Genomic DNA, 20,138 nt, shown 5'->3' on the forward strand with positions numbered 1-20,138 from the left:
TTTTCGAAGCTAAGGTCTTCGTAATACGATCCCTGCGCTAGCTGGGACCATTTGTTTGATTTTGGAGAAGAGGAAAGCGTCAGAGGGGGGAGGCGAGAGATGTATGGAGGTGGATAGCGGATCTTGGGAAATGCGCTTATGCTACTACCCCAAGGCTTTTAGCTTCTCCCAATGGTGATTTCATTTCGTGGGGAATATTTAATCTATGTGCCTGTAGTTATTAGCCATAAATGACACATTGTATTTATTTCGTCTCATTTTCGTCAAAAGATTGATGTGGGAAAATTATATGTCGGGACCACCATCTTCAAACAATCAATGCGGTAAAAACGATACTTTTGAGATGCGGGAAAAATTACATCGTCTATATAGAACCTTATTTGTGACCAGAAACGGCGAACGATGAATGCGGAAAAATGATCAATACGGGTACGATAGATCGGAGTTCCACTGAATAACTTTTCTTTTGAAAGCGGCAGTGTAATAATTTCTTTTCTCTGCCATTGTAATACTCTGAAAGGCACGGAATCACAACTAAATCGATTTCTCTAATCAGAGGCAAATCATGTTGCCATCTTACCGTTGCTCTGAGAAAAATGCGACGACTTTGTAGCAGTTTATCCCACTACGGCATTGAGGCTTTAACGTTACAATTTAGGTAAATTGTAACCAATCACACGAAAATTTTGTGAGTTGATCGAGCTTTAACTTGAATGGAGCCGAACCCAGGGTAAAGCAGGCAATCTCGTGGACTCGGCAGAAGTGCACCCAGCAACTGATCGGCACGCGCCGAATCTTTGCCTGCTGCCCAAAAATGGATTTTTTTTACTTGAACGCAAAATTAAATATGCTAAATTACTGTTAAGCTATTTTTGATGTTGATTTTTCGTTGTATAGCTATCAGGTGGCAACCTCAGGTGTCCATGATTTTTCCGACGTAAATTATGCAACCCGCTTGACGTCAAAAATTTTGCATCCGATTCTAAGACGAACCCTCTTTTCCGCAGGAGTTGCGAGGGAAAAAAACCTCGTCTTAGATTCGTGCAATACGGTATTATGTAGTTTATTTTTCATAAAAAAAACTCAACATAGCTGCTCCCATTTATGACACCAGAATGCAGGAGAGGAGAAAGGCATGGACAGAATGAATACAGTCATAAACCTCACGCACGCACAATGATATTGATCCAAATGCTGTATTCCATACCCTAAATTATCTCCCGCATCGATAATTACAAAAATCATACACCTTGGCAAGCATTCACAAATTAGGCAATGTATTTCAAGCCATTTTGCAACCACTTCATCATAATCTTAACACATGGCACTATTTGATTAACACAACCCTTAAACCTTTGTAGCCCAAGGTCGAGGCTGGCTCGACAGGCCTGGTGCAAACATTAGGTCCAACGTCAAGTAGAGCTCAACATCACATGGTTATAGAAGGGGATTATACAAGGGTAATGGTTCATAAATATCACACATGGATAATTATCAAATAATAAACTCTTTAATGGAACCAATGGCATAATATTAGAGACAGTGGAAGTTTACTTGGGCCGCAAAAGGTTAAAGACCTATTCCAGAAGAGAACTTCATCACTGCTTCTCTCTGCCTCGCATATGTATTCATCATTTTATGCATTTTTAATTAATTAACTTTGTAACACAGTAAAAGTACCTACATAACATTATTTTTTATAATTTTATGTATTTTTATAATTTTTAATAAACATAATATTATTCTTCCAAATTGGACAATCTTAGACAAAAAAATTAATCACCTTTGTGTAGAGAGACGAATGAATCACTACAAAAAGTAAGCCTCAGAGGAGTGGACATTTATTGTCAGTGCAGAAAAGGAACAGGAACTGAGAACCGTTGCTTGGAACCAGTGCCTTTGGGAAGTTTATTTTTCTAATTAGATGATAACTTGTCAATACGATTTAATGTCAATAAATCCCTACTTTTGGCATTCACATTTTCCGTAAGTATTAGTACTACCTGTGGTACCGCTAAATCCATTTAGTCACACACATAATGGAAGAGAAGCACATCACCGTAGTTCTCCAACCTTTATAGCCCCTCGAGAGCTCTCTTCATAGACCGTAGGCTCCTTCCTGCATTCTCGGATCTATAAATATTTCATTACTTCTCTAAAAGTTGGTAACATCAATTTGTTTAATGCTGACGAGGTGCCAAATAAGGGACAAGTCGTCTCACTACGCATCCTCTTTTACATTCTACCATCCTCCGATTTACATTATCAAAGATGAACACCCTCCTTGCAGCACACGCGGAATGAAATTTGCTGTATTTGAGGCGTGGGAGGGGGAGAAGCGAGCAGGGAGGGGATGGGATCAGCCTGCCGCTCTTGTATCCGCGACGCTGTGTGGGCATAGGAATATTTTCTTTGCGGACGCGAACTCAAATTAGGCATTTTGTGGCTAAATGGTGGCAGATACGTCAAAATGCACGAATTTTTTGCCCTATAAGAAAAGTAACTCATCAAAATCTATAGGGAATGACCATAAAATATTATGTTTTTAGAATTGTGACCCTCCCCTCTAAATTGCATTTGAGCAAGGGTCAGGGGTTCACGTAGAGGTCTCAAATTTTTCAGGCCTTGTTTTTGATCGGTCCCACAACTTTTTTCATTGGGCCAGATGGATTTGAAAAAAATCGATTTTTTCGATCCGCCCTATTGTGCACGTCCTGGAGATATTGGGGGATCATTGTATCCAGGTGTTACCGTACCACTGACCATTGGAACTCAATCTGAATTATTCTTTTTCAGGAATTCAGCATCAGCATCTATGCATTGTATGTAATTGCATCCAGAATTGAAGTAAAAATGGGCCACGACCATTTCTCTGCCCTCACACTACCATTCCAAATTCTTTAGGTTTTCTCTTTCCTAGGTTTTACGAAGTAGCTATCTGAGCTATTGAGGCATCACCACTTGTTGCCAAACCTTATTGGCCTCCCCCTCACAAATTGCTGACAGCAATGTCTTCCAAAATAGGATATTATTGACTCATTGAAACTCAATCACTGTTTTTCTCTGAAATATCCACTGAATCCCTTCTTTTACCATCTCCATAAAAGAGTGCATTTTCCGCATCTTATCTGATTTATCCATAGTGGTGTTATAACAGCAAAGAATAAATCTACTAATTTGTAGAAATCTGTCACGTCTAATTGTGTTATACACAAGTTCATTTCTGGTGTCTGGTGCTCAGGGACGCCGACTTACAAAAAATATTGGGGGGGCCCAAACCGGGGATCTTGCCACGGGAAATTTTCTAAGTAGTGACTTTTAAGTTTTTTAAGCATTTTAGGAGAGTCATATGACAAACACTAGAACCCTGATTAATCGAATCTCGATATCAGGACACTCCGGGGAAAATCGAGAAGCCTGACACATTTTTTCCTCACACACATAACGGATTTTTGAGGGGGCTCGGGTCCCCTCAAGCCCCATGGAGTCGGCGCCTATGCTGGTGCTACATCACAATAGTACCTTTTATTGGGAGTCGTATTATACCCACTTAGGAAAATAATTGCAACAAACACTTTCAGTTTCTCAGGCGTTATATTTGAGTCATTACAGTTGCAGAATTGTGCATACTCATTCGACTCTTACACTAATTGCACAAGGACTTCTTCATCAAAGAACAGTTCACAAATAGTGGTTGGGGATGGTTCGTGAAACAGTAGGTTGATAATCAGGATTACGAGAAATCCTTTCGTGTGCTACAATCTCTTCATCACCCCAAACGGGTTCTTGCTCCCTTTTCTTTGAGACCTATTGGGTGTTTTGCGGCTCGGACTCCCTTCACTTCACTCTTCAACATTCCTAAATATTTCTTGTGACATAAACTCAGTTGATTGTCCACCTTTTCGAACAACAACTTTAAATTCGAGCATCCACTCAAGCTATTCATCTTTCCTCAGTCATAAGGAAGGTATCGATCCTCTCTTTACAGTAGCACATGCTACATTGTAAGCAGTATCTGTAAGTTATTTTGGCTTTGCAAGCAGATGGAAGTGTGCAAAGTGTCTGAGTGGGATTGAGATACGTAAGACTAAAATAATTGAAATGGTTAGGCTGCTTCTTGTCGAAGAGATGCCAGTCATGTAGTCGTCTCTTGCCGCCAGCTGCCTTTGGATTTTCCCCCCAGCAAGTACCCGCTCATACCCACTTCCTAATAGGGTGGTTTCCTATTATTTTTTTATTGCTTTAATCGAAAGATTATTACTCCTGGAGTACGTATTTCACGCTTTTAGATTTTTAAACGACAACATCTATTTTTCGCGATTAAATGAAAAGTGAAAATTTTCAAGCGCGCGAAAACGCGACGCTTAAGTATGAATGTCGGGAAATATCCCCGTACGTCGTATTTCTGGTTCCCCCTCCCGCCCGGTGAGGTGACCTTGAGGCGAGGCTTAGCGCTGATACGTCGCAGGATGCTAGCGGATAGCTGAGTACCTTGCTGAAAGGTAGCGCTTGGCTTAAAAAAGGTTTATTAATACCTTATCAAACGCAGAAAACTTTCCGAACTTAGCCAGTTTTAATAGGTGATTATTAAGACACGTTTCCCTGAGCTCTGTGCCTCATGCATGCATTGGTAACCTCAGACGATGTATAACTCCTATCCTCTCGTGTAGAAACTAGGTCCCTGTGACGTCATGCGGAGTGGAATCGCATGGGCGCCAATCTGGCCTTTTTCAAATGAGGATAAAATTTGACCCTTGCCATTCGTCTAAACCGGTATTTCAAAAACCAAATAATTTGTGTATTATGAATACACTAATGGTGGGTAATGAATCGCAATCAATGCCTTTCGTTTTCTTTGATGAAGGAAACTACCCTATTGAGTATATATTCTCTTCCTTCTGTATAGGGTTTAGGTTTACAATTATGCATCCCACCTCTTGAGCCTTGGTGAGGGAGTTCACATACGGTATGAGATTCTGAAAGAATGGGGACAACTAGGGGCCTCAGATATTTGGATGACATCATTATGTGAAAAAAATTAACCTATAGACACGTTTTATATCTGTAATAACATTCGAATAATGCTAAATTTATAATATAAATGATGAAAATAAATAATTTCAAAATAAAAAACCGGTGGAAAACAACCACAAAAATATTCATATGGTACCACATAGTACCACCAAAATGTTTTGCATCATAGCATCCCAAACATGCCCCCATGGCCAATAGAGAACCAATGCCTAGAACCTGTGTCTTCACGATGATTTTTTGCTATTTAGAGTCTATTTGTATTGCTAAAATTTACCACATCACCAATAGGCACTACAGGTAAACAGCATATATTTACCTCGTCAGCACCACCATCTCGAACTAGTTCATAGTTGATAGCTCCGGGCTTAATTGAATCAATCAGATCAAGAATAACTCTTGCATCGGCCAAGGATGAATCCTAGAATTAGGAGAACATTGTCATTGACAAAATGTTTTGCATGAGAAAGGTCATTGGATTTGTAATCCCTTCAGACAGTCCGAAGGATCAGGAATTATTATGTACTATGTAATGATACAAACAACTATTCCAAAAGGTAATTACATTTAAATTGGACAGAAAAATACAGTACAGCTTTGCTTAACAATCTAAATGGAGGGGAAAGTCCGAAAGAATAATAGGAAAGAAAATTGATACATTCAAGATTCCTTCCCTTGCAATTTTTACTTTCATTCCATTCTCATGCTTTCTACACCTCATGTGGGCCTTTCAATACAAAAATAGCTGCTATGAGGATGAGAGAGGGAGAATGGAGCAAATTAGGAAATGGCGAGAAGGGGAGCAAGTGGCTAGAGAAGTGATGAACTAACCAAGCAAATGACAAATCAAGGTTCTACTGTACCAGAGAAAGTTGGATCCCTAGATAAATGTGAATCAAGACAAACACTAATATTGCAATAGAGGATTCTACTCTGGCCCGGTATATGAGCTGTCACACAATAAGCATTGAAATGAATTAACTAAAGATGTAAAACACATCCCTGGTGGTAGAGCAATCTGAATTTCAAAGGGAATATACAACTAAGCCTCTAAATCAAAATATAAAATCCTGATAATATACTCCAATAAAATTTCATTACTTTTCAATGTCTTACGAGAGAAAATACTCTATTGCAAATATGCCGACTAAATGGATTGCTTTGCTCCAATTGCCACACTGTGGATAGCATTGAAAATCAATTTAAGACCAATGAAGAGACAGCATACATAGATTTTCTACTGGACGCAATACATATGTGGTACCCATTAGATAAAACACGAAAAATATTTACCTGGAAGCTCTTCAAACTGCTTGTTTTACCTGCCTTTGTCAATTTGTTATTTACCCACTGAACTATTTCCTTTTCAACTATTGGACTGCCAGTGTTAGCAAGCTGGGTGAGTATTGACAAGGTATAGGCTCTCATTAATTGCCAAATCAAAGCTGTAACAAAGAACATCACATAAAATGTGAACTTCTTAAGTTCATGCATCCATCTATTAACTAAGCATGGTTCCCTATCAAAATGAAAGAAGAAATTGGTACATATTAAAAATTGAAACTTCTCTGTTCACAAAATGACTTTCGAAAGTGACCCATAATTAAAAATTTACATATTTGAGTTTATTTGATTGTTCCGCATGCATTTATTACCTTCGGTCATTATAAAAGAAGCAATCTGAAGGAGACAGAAGCAGGCAATTCATCTTTAGCAAAAATAGACATTAATATTTTCAAACTGTGCAAAACAAGAACTGACAAAAGACATAATGATGAATACTGGAGAGGACTAAAGTGAGCTGAATTCAAGTACATATGTGAATATATTATCACAAATGGAGAAGGCACTGATAAAACAATTACTTAACATTGGCTATGTAAAATGCAGCACAATTTCTATGCCCCCAATAGGCTGCTTCACTACTAGCATTAAAAACAGCGATATGACTCAAACAGCATTCAGCGACTAATGAAAAAGGGAGAAGTAAAGGAAAAACAACCACTCCACATTTTTCATTCCTAATTCATTCCATGAAAACTGAGCACTTATTGAAACAGCAATATTCAAGTCCCCTTACGACTAATGCTACTGACTTGAAGTCATCCTTGAAACATCAATTCTCGTCTTAAATTTTCTTATTTCTCTTATGAAAATGACATGATGCTGTCAATACATAAGTCAATAAAATAAAAATCTTCATAAATAGATAGTTTGTCTCCATTTGTTAGACATTCTGCCCATAAATATGGATAAATAATAATAATGGCTATTGATCTATAGGCTTTACCTCAAGCCAAAGGTGGGTCAGTTTCACTTCATTTCAGTTCCGGACTGGTTCTTCCTAAATCATTCCTAGATCATGAGAGACTGCCTTCTAATGCTACATTCTGCTCAAATTTGACTTCAATTATTAACTGACGACTGACGACACCAGTCATTCTACGTTCTACAAGGGCAGCTTGCTTTTGTTTTACTTAAGTGACATCAGCATAATATCTGCATTATATTTTTTCGTGCAATAATATCACGTTAATATATTTTCTTATGTTACCAATTTTAATTCAAATCATTTTTATTGCAGTGCCGTGGTAAACTCAGCGTGTTATTTCAAATTTGTTTAGCAAGCGTAACACTCAAAAAGGAACTTTTTTTAATAACGGCAATTTTAATCACATTGTTTTGCATGCTTAGCAAACTGTTTACCGTGGATAATGAAGATGTTACATTGGATGATAGAAAAAGCCTCCTGAGGCAGGATTGTTATACATATAACCTTCCACCGTTTTTGTCGGCAGAGACAAATGCAATACATTATTTCACTCAACTACCGCTTAACGTACAGGAACAAGAAACATACACTAATGGAAGCATTTGAGGCATTAAGTAACCGTGATACAGTTCTTCAGTTTTTTTTCATTTTCAGGGGAAGATACCCAAATAATAGAATAATCACATTAATGCACTAAGTACATCCATAAATGGCTTCGTTGGTTGTGCAATGGCATGATTGACAAAGCAATGCTTTGTAAGACTTTTATTCAGTACGGCGCTTATAAACTGTTTGAATAGTTAGTTGTTATTTAAGTAAGGAAATTTAGTGATGCAAAAAAACATTGCCTTTCGTCTGGATTTATGCTAACGTTTATCGGATAGAAATTTCTCTGTTGCTGCACCACTCCTGTTCCTGTTTAACTGTTTGCAATAGGTATATTAGCTATTATTTGCTCCACCTCCGGTAAAGCGACAATTCACTATAGCGAGTGTTTATTTGAGAACAGTAGGGTCTCGTTTTATCGAGGTTGCACTGTACTTGACTACCTGGATGAACAAATAGTTGCCATGCATTTAAATTGTAGCCAATAAGAATTATTACTCAACAATGAAGACATGCATTATAACAATTTTTTAGGAATATTACACCTGCCCTTGGAAAGAAAACAATGCTTGTACATTATAGTCCCCATATAATCACCATAATAGGGTAGTTTCCTTCATCAAAGAAAACGAAATGCATTGATTGTGATTCCTTACCCACCATTAGTGTATCCATAATATACAAATTACAGTGGAACTTGGTTAGTACGTTCCTCGTTAGTACGTTTTCCTCCTCAGTACGGCGATTTCTCTCGGTCCCGGTACAATCCGAACAAAATACAGGTAAAAGCATCTGGTTAGTACGTTCGAAAAAATTGCGCTTTCCTGGTTAGTACGCTCAATTGCTTGCCGTGACGCAACCCGCAATTCGTTCTCTAGTATCTTCTTAAGGGTCGTAAACCTCCGAATTCATGATATAACTTATCATTACATTAACAGTAGAAATAAAAGAGATAACATTCTACAATTGGTATTATACTGCCTCCTTTTAAATGGTCTAGATTAGGGATCAGTCGATTCCACTTTTTTTCGATTCCGATTCCAATTCCGATTCCTTAAAATCGATTCCCGATTCTCGATTCCGATTCCATCGATTCTTATTCCTTCTAACAGGTGGGATTTTGATTTGTCTGTAGCATTGCTGTCATTAAAATTTAAGAATTGAATGGAATAAAATAACTAGGGATGGACAGATCCAGGATTTTTGGAACCAGATCTTTCGAATCGGATATTTTCTAATCCAAATGCATTTTCAAATTCCTGCCATTAAACAGGGTCATTATTCAAGTTTATTCTGGATACATGCAATAAATGGAATGAATTTTAGATTTTCATACACATTTTAATATTTTTATAAATTAAAAATTATTTTATGGGCTTTCAAGTTGTTTTTGAAAAACATCTTTACATACTCAGGGCCTAAACTGTTATGTTTGGGTTTGGAAATGAAAATAGGAAAAATCTTAGGATGAACTACTGACCAGTGGCGTAGCAAGAGGACCCCCAAAATATAAAAACACAATTACTTTCCCTCATAAAAGGAAACAAAATATTTAAAAATCATGAATTTACAAAAATGAAAAAAAATGAATCTTTGAAAAAATGAAGTTTTTTTTCTATTATGAAGGGTGTTAAAATTAGTTTGAACCCCTCTCCTTTGTACCCTGCTGTTTAAAAATTCCCCCCCCTGGTTTTGGACCCCCCCTTAACAAAATTCCTGGCCACAGCTGAAATTCTACTCGTAACCTCTGCGAGAGCTTTCAAACAAAACGGTTCATGAGTAGGACAAGAATCGCATACGACGGCGCCTTCGAAGATAGAATCGGTCCACTCTTTCCACTCTGATTGCATTCACTGAAGTTAATATTTAAAATTTCGGATCCAGATCCAATGTCTTCCGCGACTTTGGATCCGATGTATCCGATGAAGGGCAATATCCGCGAATATTTGGATCCGAAGTATCCGATCTGACCATCCCTAAAAATAACAATAGCCGCAGTGGCTATATTCTCGCTTGGCCACGGTGGCTAAATAATGATGTAGCGTTCATTGCGTCCATACATACCAGAGCAGCCTGGCGGGTGTGCGGTGGCGGCCGAACGCAACCTGTCGAGTCCGCCCGGAGACCTATGGCGGCGGCTTATGCCAAGCAAGTATCAACTTTCTCAAGGGTTGATAAAACTGGGTTATATGTCTAATTTTTTTATTATTGACGCAGATGCGTGTTAGTCTAAAAATAGTAGCATAAAAAACCCGCTCTCAGCGCGTATATATAAGAAACTTTTTTTTCACAGGAAAACTCGCTCTCTGCACGTTTTTATTATCATCAGACTTCAAATATCATTCGAAAATAAAAAAATATATTTCGATCTATTATACTTTAAAATTGGTGGTCCAGATGAATTCTCCGAATGTGATTCATAATCGCAATAATTTGATTTGCCGTGACCAGCGGTTAATGAAAGAACTGAAAACGCATGCGTTGCTTCCCGATCCCGTGGTTTCCAATTTTTTTTCTCTGAGAGCTCATGAACACGCGCCATTTCAGGGTTCGTCGATTTGTCGCTCTTGCCGACATTTTCATGTTTCCGAGGCCACTTAGGTATGTTCGTCGCAGCACCCGCGTGCCGGGCGTATCCTCCGTGCGGGCAAGGCTGACACCGCGGCCGCTTAGGTGTGTAGCGGCCTTTATGCCCCAAGCTTATCGTCTATGCTCAAAACATTTATCTTCCTGGAATCGATGGAATCAGAATCGACTTTAGGCAATCGATTCTCGATTCCGATTCCGTGCCCGAGAATCGGTGGAATCAAGAATCGACATCTGGAATCGACTCATCCCTAGTCTAGATTAGGTCTAGCGTATTTGACTAATGCTGCAGGACCAGACGATGCTCTGGATCTCCACGCAAAACTTAGCTTGAAAATACGTTATCTCGGCACGTAAGCAGACGACATTATACAAATTTCTTAAGTAAATTTCAACTGTGTAATATAAAATCTTCTTGTAATTACGTCGTAATATAATAATCTTGCGTGTTATTAATCCATATAATAATCGATATGGTTTTATTTCAGAAGCGAATGTGTACAGCTGTCGCCGTAATTTAAGGTTAATACAATTTTGTCCCATTTTTGAGATGTTTAAAAACAACCAGTGGACATAATCAGGGTTGTTGTTATATTCTCCGAGTATGCTGTGAGAAAGAAGAAATGACTTAGCTTTACTTGTCCTCTTTCTATAAATATATATAGGATAAATCACGGGAGATAGACGCCGTTTTCATGTAATTGTCTTCGGGAAACCTATCAAAACATTGTGATTTTTATTCACATGGTATTGTTTTTCAATGTAGCGCTCATTTTCGTGATTTTAAAGGTGAAAAGAGTTCAGGAAGGCGATCCTACGAGAACTACCGATAGTAATTGTAATTATGACGACTTTTCCACAGATTGCAATTACCCTGACTGGTATTATTTACTTTCCTCGTTAGCACGTTTTCCTGGTTAGTACGTTCATTTTTTGTGGTCCCTTCAGAAACGTACTAAACAAGTTCCACTGTATTTGGTTTTAGATATCCCAGTTTGGACGAATTGCAACTGTCAATTTTGACCTCATTTGAAAAAGGCCAGATTGGCGCCCATGTAATTCCACTCCATGTGACGTCACAGGGACCTAGTTTCTATATGAGTAGATAGGAATTTTACATTGTCTGAGATTACTAATGCATGCGTGAGGCACAAGAGTTCAGGGAAACATCTCGTAATAATCACACATTAAAAATACCTAAGTTCGGAAAGTTTCCTTCGTTTGATAGGGGAATAATAATCCTTATTTGAGCTAAGCGCTACCTGCTAGCAGGGTACTCAGCTACCTGCGTCGTATCAGCACTCAATCCCAAGGTCACCTCACGTGCCGACAGCTGGAACCAGAAGTACGTCACATGGATTTTTCCCATCATTCCTACTTAGCTGTCGCATTTTCGCGCGCTTGAAATTTTTCACTTTTTGTTTAATCGCGAAAAATAGATATCGTCATTCGAAAATCTAAGAGCGTGATATGTGCACTCCAGGAGTAATAATCTTTCGATTTAGGCAATAAAAAAATAATAGGAAACCACCCTATTGATAACCCTTCACGAATTCCATGTGGAAAGTTGCACACATTAATCGAGTCATTGTTGACATAAGAGAGTGGACGAGAAATTCTAGGATATTTTCTGACACTTCCATGACATTTTCCTTAATCAGCATGATGTTAGAGAGCAATGAAAAATTAAGCAAAGAGAAAGTTGTAAAAATAAATTGATATAATTGCTACTCATCAAATTTAAGGAACAGCTAAAATGATTGAACTTTGTGGCTAATTATCCATTGCTCCATTGGGGCGTGCCAGTCACTGGCTAATTATCCATTGCTCCATTGGGGCGTGCCAGTCCCTGGCTAATTATCCATTGCTCCATTGGGGCATGCCAGTCACTGGCTAATTATCCATTGCTCCATTGGGGCGTGCCAGTCACTGGCTAATTATCCATTGCTCCATTGGGGCGTGCCAGTCACTGGCTAATTATCCATTGCTCCATTGGGGCGTGCCAGTCACTGGCTAATTATCCATTGCTCCATTGGGGCGTGCCAGTCACTGGCTAATTATCCATTGCTCCATTGGGGCGTGCCAGTCACTGGCTAATTATCCATTGCTCCATTGGGGCGTGCCAGTCCCTGGCTAATTATCCATTGCTCCATTGGGGCGTGCCAGTCACTGGCTAATTATCCATTGCTCCATTGGGGCGTGCCAGTCACTGGCTAATTATCCATTGCTCCATTGGGGCGTGCCAGTCACTGGCTAATTATCCATTGCTCCATTGGGGCGTGCCAGTCACTGGCTAATTATCCATTGCTCCATTGGGGCGTGCCAGTCACTGGCTAATTATCCATTGCTCCATTGGGGCGTGCCAGTCACTGGCTAATTATCCATTGCTCCATTGGGGCGTGCCAGTCACTGGCTAATTATCCATTGCTCCATTGGGGCGTGCCAGTCACTGGCTAATTATCCATTGCTCCATTGGGGCGTGCCAGTCACTGGCTAATTCATTCACTTTGTCCTACCCAATTTTTCCCTCACTTTTGCATGATTAAGCTGAAGGGTTTCAAATTCCTTGAAATTGCTATGTTTTCATTGATTTCCCCAATTGTGACACCACTGATATTTATCGACAAATGATACTTATTTCACATTAATTCAACTATTATCCAATGCAAAATTAAAGAATAGGAATACAGTCACACTACTCCCTTAGGTGAACTACATACACACTACATTATTTTTAACAGTTAAACAAGTTTATTCTCACCCAGAGTGAGCGTAGCATTTCCATCATTGAGATCCTGGCCTGCAATTCCAACCAAGGAAAATTTCAGTTGCTTCCCAAGTTCAACAGCATAATTACAGTTTTCAAGTTTTTCCATAAACTTCCTCAGCTTTGAGAATTTTCTGAAAGATAAAAAGAGAGTGAACAATTTCACCTCCGCTAATAGATTTCCATTCCAATCATGTTCAGTTGGTAGCAATCATTTCTGATGTAATTTTTCTCTTAACTCATCCTTATTTCTTTCAACAAAACATCACTACGCTAGTTTACTCTAATGGAAATTGTAAGAGGAAAAAAAGTTGATGTTAAACTCGCACCCATAATAGAGCTGAAAAATCTTAAATTTTTTAGCTCATATTTAGACTTGTAAGTGATTTCTATGTAATACAATGTCTCCAGCTCATACAAAAGTTAATTACATAAATTATTTCACCAATAAATTGGTGATTGAATGAATATCAAGAGATAAATTCAATTTGTTTGCTACAGAAAGGAATGGGTCAGCATAGAGGAGCAGTATGACAGGGTATGCAAGAATATTATTGAATACAGGAATGGAAGTCTTCAAAGACAAAAAAGTAAAATTATAAACCAAAACTTACCGATGCACTTTGTTCCAATTCACTATTCCTGGCTTGATAATATCATACAACTGGAAAATTATTAAGCCATCAGCCAAATCAGAATACAGCCAGTTTACATGGGGGGCAACACCCATTGAATTCATCCAATTTCTGTATGCTGAAAGGTTAAAAAGAAAGATATAGGTAATTGGATTTATTTTCTTAGCATACTTTAAAATATAAGAAACAGAAATGTAAACCAGGTCAATCACATGCTGCCAATAAGTTACATCGCCAATAACGATGACAGGATGCCAAAATTTGAGAAAATAGATATTTTTAATAGTGAATGTCAAACTTGAATGAACTTTGAAACAAATTACAGAATACCTCACAATGCTTCCAGTGTACCTACTTGGTGGGGCATTTGAATAATGAAATCTTATGTCTTCCAACAGTTGAGATTATGCATCTTCACCAACGTTTCAAACCAATATGTACTCTGCTTACATTATGAGAACACTCGTGGCAAATGAATCAAAGGGGTTCAATTTATTGTAGGTTTAAATGGTAAGCGTCAACCAGTGGAGGACCCAAAAATATTTTAATCCTAGAATTAAAATATTTTTAGTTTCAAGACTTTTTAGGAACCTCCACCATAGGATAATTGGTGAAAACCAGATTACAATAATTAGACCAATGTATTAGGACAATTACAATAATTAGGACCCACCCCTGCCTCTGATAGGAAAATTATATTTTAATCGACAATCACGCCATTTTGAGACAAGGAATTAATTAGAAGGAAATTCATACATGAAACTTGAAAATCTCTCATCACCCATTAATGAAGGATTCAGGAAGTTCTTACAACAATGCATTCAAGCCAGAAATACCTGATTTGATGAGAAAATTTTACTCTAACTTTATCTATAAAAATCATCACAAGATGTGAGAGGTCCACAGAGTATTTCTGATAGATGCAAAATTTACATGATTAGCATGTAACAACAGCATTAACCCTCCGGAACTCACACAGCCTGCTAGGCTCACATTGTTTATATTTTCTTAAAAGCTCTTGACCAATTCTCATTAATGCGCTCACATTTTCTCTACCTTTTCCTTACTCTTTTGGTTACGTTTTACATATGCAGAATATCCCAATCAACCTATCATAAGGTTCAAATATGATACTTTTGCTTCGTATGCATGCCGTCTGAGCCCCTCAGGATCTACGCGAGTGCTCGCGTTACATTTTTGATTCTCTCCCTAAGTCTATTCTTTTTCTCTGATTGCCTGTATAGACAGAATGTAAGCTGTTATGGATAACTTCTAACACTATACTCCTAGTAAAGGTTCTTTTTCTGCCAAATCAGCTTGATATTTTGAAAGTCAAAACTAGAGATGTGCGAATAGTACCCGCGAATACTCGAATACCTCGAATACTAGAAAGTATTCGATATTCAAGATCTCGAATAGTTATGCCAAAGATACCGTCTCGAATACCTCGAATACTTTGAATTTCGCTTCATACACTGTCACTCGCACGTCGTTGGTAGTTGACTCAGAAAAATTAAGAGAACTCTAGTCGTTTAGTGCATGCAGCGCCGTTTTAGGCAAGCTGACGAAATACATCAAATTCGCAGGTTCGAGCGGTGAAAAGAGTTCGACGTGGGGAACCGAAATTGATTGGGTGAAAAAAAATCCGAAAATCCCAGGTGTCCCCCATCAGGAGAGCCTCAATGCCGTGGGATAGCAACATTGGTGCATTTCCCACGATCCGCTATCCCCCTCCATTCAGCATTCACCCCACCCAATCTGACGATTTCCTCTTCTCCGAAATCAAACAAAAGGTCCCAGCTCGCGCAGGGATCGCATTACGAAGACCTTAGCTTCGAAAAAATATCAAGTTACCGGAAAATAATAGAATCGCGTTTTACCCTTCACTCTTTCTCCCCCACTGACCATTTTCCCGCATCTACTCAGGGCCGTGGGATAGTGACATTGGCGCATTTCCCACGATCTGCAATCCCCCTCCATTCAGCGTTCGCCCCACCCCCTCCGACGATTTCCTCTTCTCCAAAATCAAACAAGAGGTCCCAGCTCGCTCAGAGATAGTATTACAAAGACCTTAGCTTCGAAAAAAATATCAAATTACACGAGAACAATAAAAACGTGTCTCACGCCCTCCCCCCTCAACTCACCCACTGACCTTTTTCTGGCGACCTGCTTCGAAGTTCCCCATTTATGGAGGTCAACTGCTGCATGAGTCATCTACTAGCCCAAAAGTTGTCTAACAATGACTTTCGGCAATTGAGATTACACTTTTATTGGATTGAAATATTAGTAATGTACACGTAATTTAAAAAAAAGAATAAACGACCAAACATGACATATTAATGAGTTTATTTAAGCATTTTACGCTGGTAAATAAATGCCGGAAAGACAAAGAAATACGACGGAGGCTTAGCATTTTGGCGTAATGCTCAAATAGGGGGTTTCCTATTATTTTTTTATTGCCTAAATCGAAAGATTATTACTCCTGGAGTACGTATTTAACGCTTTTAGATTTTTAAATGACGATATCTATTTTTCGCGATTAAATGAAAAGTGAAAATTTTCAAGCACGCGAAAACGCGACAGGTAAGTATGAATGCCGGGAAAAACTCCGCGTGACGTTGTTCTGCTTCCCGTTGCCGCGAGTGAGGTGATCTTGGGGCGAGGTTCTGAGCGCTGATACGACGCAGGATGCTAGCGGGTAGCTGAGTACCATGCTAGCTGGTAGCGGTTGGCTTAAATAAGGATTATTAATACCTCATCAAACGAAGGAAACTTTCCGACCTTAGGCAGTGTTAATAGGTGATTATTAAGACCATGTTTCCCTGAGCTCTGTGCCTCATGCATTCATTGCTAATCTCAGACGGTGTAAAACTCCTATCTACTCATATAGAAACAAGGTCACTGTGACGTCACGTGGAGTGGCATCGCATGGGCGCCAATCTGGCCTTTTTCAAATGAGGATAAAATTGACCATTGCCATTCGTATAAACCGGTATTTCTAAAACCAAATAATTTGTATATTATTAATACACTAATGGTGGGTACCGAATCACAATCAATGCCTTTCGTTTCCTTTAATGAAGGAAACTACCCTATTGTTTACATAGAATTAAAATATTCCATCAATCTGCTAAATTCCTGTTTGAATCCTTTAAAGGAAATCACAATTACTCGCCAAAATCTTGGGTTTCCTGCTGCATAGGTGACCAAGTCAAACATTCCTGCATTCATCGTTTAGTATTCGAGGTATTCGAAATTCGAGATATTCGAATATTCGAGCAATGATTTGATATTCGAATCCGATATTCGAATTCGAGAAATCTGCTATTCGACCCATCCCTAGTCAAAACTATTTACATGGGAGTAGTTATCGTTATAAATAGACCTCTTCTCAAAAAGTGTATTCACTTCGCCACTCAGCGGCCATTAAATTCGGAGGACACGGTCATTCCGACTAGAGATCATGCAGAAATCGGAGGGGCTCTCCTCGCTCAAGTTTCAACTGCACACAAAACTGTGATTATTCTATTTAAGCATGCTGGCAATTATTTTTTGCTTGCAAAAATTATAGAAAATACAAAGAATAACAGCAAAGAAGACCAAAAAATTGATAGGCTAGCTCCAATTTATAAGATACTTGAAAAATTTGACAGTCAATTGTAAAAGTTCTTACATTATTGGTGAACACACAACCATTTATGAAAAAAATGTGGATTTTTGAGGTCTTTGCACATTCCAGCAAGAAATCCGAAGTACAGGCATCCCCCGAGTTACGTAACAGATGCATTCCGGCAGACTCTGCGTAAGTCGAAATTTACGTAAGTCGAACATTTGCATTAGTGCTTCAGAGATTTCGATCGGTGCGGTGAAATTCTAAGCGGACAAATGTGCGGTAAATTCTCAGTCAAGTTTCATTCAATTCACTGCGATATTCATGAATTCTTCCGCGTATTCTTACATTATTAGATACAAAATCAATAAGCATTTATATAGTCTGAGAGTTGCATCTCGACCATTGCCAATCAAAATACGTAATATTATTCCCCAAGTTGACCGACGCTATATTACTAAACTGAATACTTAAATTGATTCATTATGTTATACTGCGATCTACGGGCCCATAGAATGCATTGTCTACCTACCTTTAATCATTATATCTTCTGCCTTTTATGTATTACGTTGATTGATGAATCTGGTGGTTTCACTGTCACAGTTAATACACGTAGGAGGGGTGTCGAGGATTACGAGGAAATAATACACAAAAAATACCAGTAAATCACGACATTCTTAGATACATTCACATGCACATACACTCAATCTTTCACATAGAGGTCCCTGGAGGGGACATAAGTGCTCTGACGTGAAGGTACTCTTGCCCATTTAGCCATCATGCCAGGCCCCGCTTCGTCAATTTGCCGTAAGCGTACATGTAAAGAAAATATTAATTTTTTCTGAAACCAGTGACTACAGAGGTCATATAAAGGTACGTAAATATTTAGTAGTGTGTTTATTTTTCTGGATATTATTATCTATATCCAGAAACGTTCCATTAGGCAGATATATGCTATGTAAACTTTGCATTCGCATATGGTTTGTTGCTCGGCTTACGGGTGCAATAATCGCACAGATAGAAGGATAACAGCCACTGGTGAGTAAAAAAATTGAATAAAATAGATAATTGTGAATTGCAATCGCCTTATACTGTTTGCAGATCGGTTTTGCATTTTAGTCCTCACTAGTCAGCTCATGCATTGTTTATGTTTACATTTGCTGTTGACCTGCCTAAGTTGAATATTGTATTTGATCAATGTAAAAATGATTTTGTGTCATGAATTAATGTTTTTGTAATTTGCCGATTAAATGAATTTTTATGCTTGATTTTGTTTTTCTTTGACAATCATAATGTTTCGACCGTTTCGTCAGGTTAAATTTAGAGGCACGCTCTTAGACGAGTTCACTTGCGTGCAAAGGGGCTTTACTTGATGTAGTATGGATATTTTCCAGGGGCTTAGGTAATAAAAATAAAATAATTTATGTGTAAAAATTATTTTAACTTCGGGTTTGATCAATATTTGTAACGTACAGGAGCAGTTCATGACGAGTTCAATGGTGACTACTATGTTCGTAGAAGAAACGACAGTTGTATAGCAACATATTCAATCGATCTTTAATTTCCGGACTAAGGTTCATACAATTGAAATTAATGCAATTTTCGAATTGCCAGCCTTTGATTTGCGAGTAACATTGGGATAATTACAGTAGACTCTCGTTAATACGAACAACGTTATTACGAAGTTCTCGTTTTTACGAAATTACAAACCTCAGTCCCGGTCCTGGCGGATACAAAATGAACTTTATTACGAAGATCCACGCACAAGTTATGGCATTTAGATGGATATTCACTACGCCAAGTTTTAATAATCACGCCATGTTTAAGTTGTCCTCGTGTACTGTGACCAAGAGCGTCATTTATGGTTATTTCTTCACCATTCGCGCAACGTCATATAATAAGCTTCATTCCTGGGGAATCATGGTGACAGACTCATTACAGCTCTTAAATTTGATGTACAGTGAGTCCTCGTTTAACGTCACTTACCTTTCCTGAAAAATGTGACGCTAAACGAAATGACGTTAATCGAAACATAATATCCCATAAGAAACAATGTAAAAAGTGAATATTGGCTCCTAAACCTCACAATTCCTACGCGAAAAAATTTAAGCGTATCATATCTGGGGCATTTTTTACGATGGGAATGCCAAGCTATGGCATAAATACGAGTTCCTGTCTTCATCAACGACAATAGCAGCACTGACGTAAATCCTTCTCCATTTTTGTATCTTCCCGCGTTTGCTTTTTGGCTTCGCTATGGTGGCCGCCCGGGCAAGCGTCGCCTGGGCATCATCATCGCTGAAACATCGTCGAAGTTACAGGAACCAAAATTATTGTGAACACGGCGAAAAAAGTGACGACAAAAACTCCGAGTTCTACACAGAAAAATTCCTTGAAATCACTTTTTAGGTTCCTGAAAACCATTATGTCAAGTAAAACCTTGCGCACCTACCTAAGAATTCATTTTGCAGAAAATTTGTTAAAACCGTAATTGCAATTAACAATAAACACACAGTTTTACACTTCGTTTAGACTGACTGTCATATTACCGCCGACAAAGCGAACAACCTGCAACGCCCGCCGCTTTGCATTTTTTTCTGGCGCGAAATTTAAAAGCCTTGACGTTATCGC

At 38.5% G+C, this 20,138-nt stretch overlaps 1 protein-coding gene across 3 annotated transcripts in view; it reads right to left on the minus strand.

Annotated features, from left to right (window-relative positions):
* The window catches only part of LOC124171925 (plastin-2), a 156,526-nt gene that overhangs the window by 3,640 nt on the left and 132,748 nt on the right, over positions 1 to 20,138 (minus strand). For all 3 annotated transcript variants that reach the window (XM_046551352.1, XM_046551353.1, XM_046551354.1), the window contains exons 8-11: positions 13,877 to 14,015; positions 13,257 to 13,396; positions 6,325 to 6,476; positions 5,351 to 5,452 (exon numbers count right to left, since the gene is read on the minus strand). In XM_046551352.1, coding sequence (XP_046407308.1) covers positions 5,351 to 5,452; positions 6,325 to 6,476; positions 13,257 to 13,396; positions 13,877 to 14,015 — 533 coding nt within the window. The remainder of the gene's footprint in view (positions 1 to 5,350; positions 5,453 to 6,324; positions 6,477 to 13,256; positions 13,397 to 13,876; positions 14,016 to 20,138) is intronic.

The sequence above is a fragment of the Ischnura elegans genome, chromosome X (assembly GCF_921293095.1).
Source record: "Ischnura elegans chromosome X, ioIscEleg1.1, whole genome shotgun sequence".
Taxonomy (NCBI): domain Eukaryota; kingdom Metazoa; phylum Arthropoda; class Insecta; order Odonata; family Coenagrionidae; genus Ischnura; species Ischnura elegans.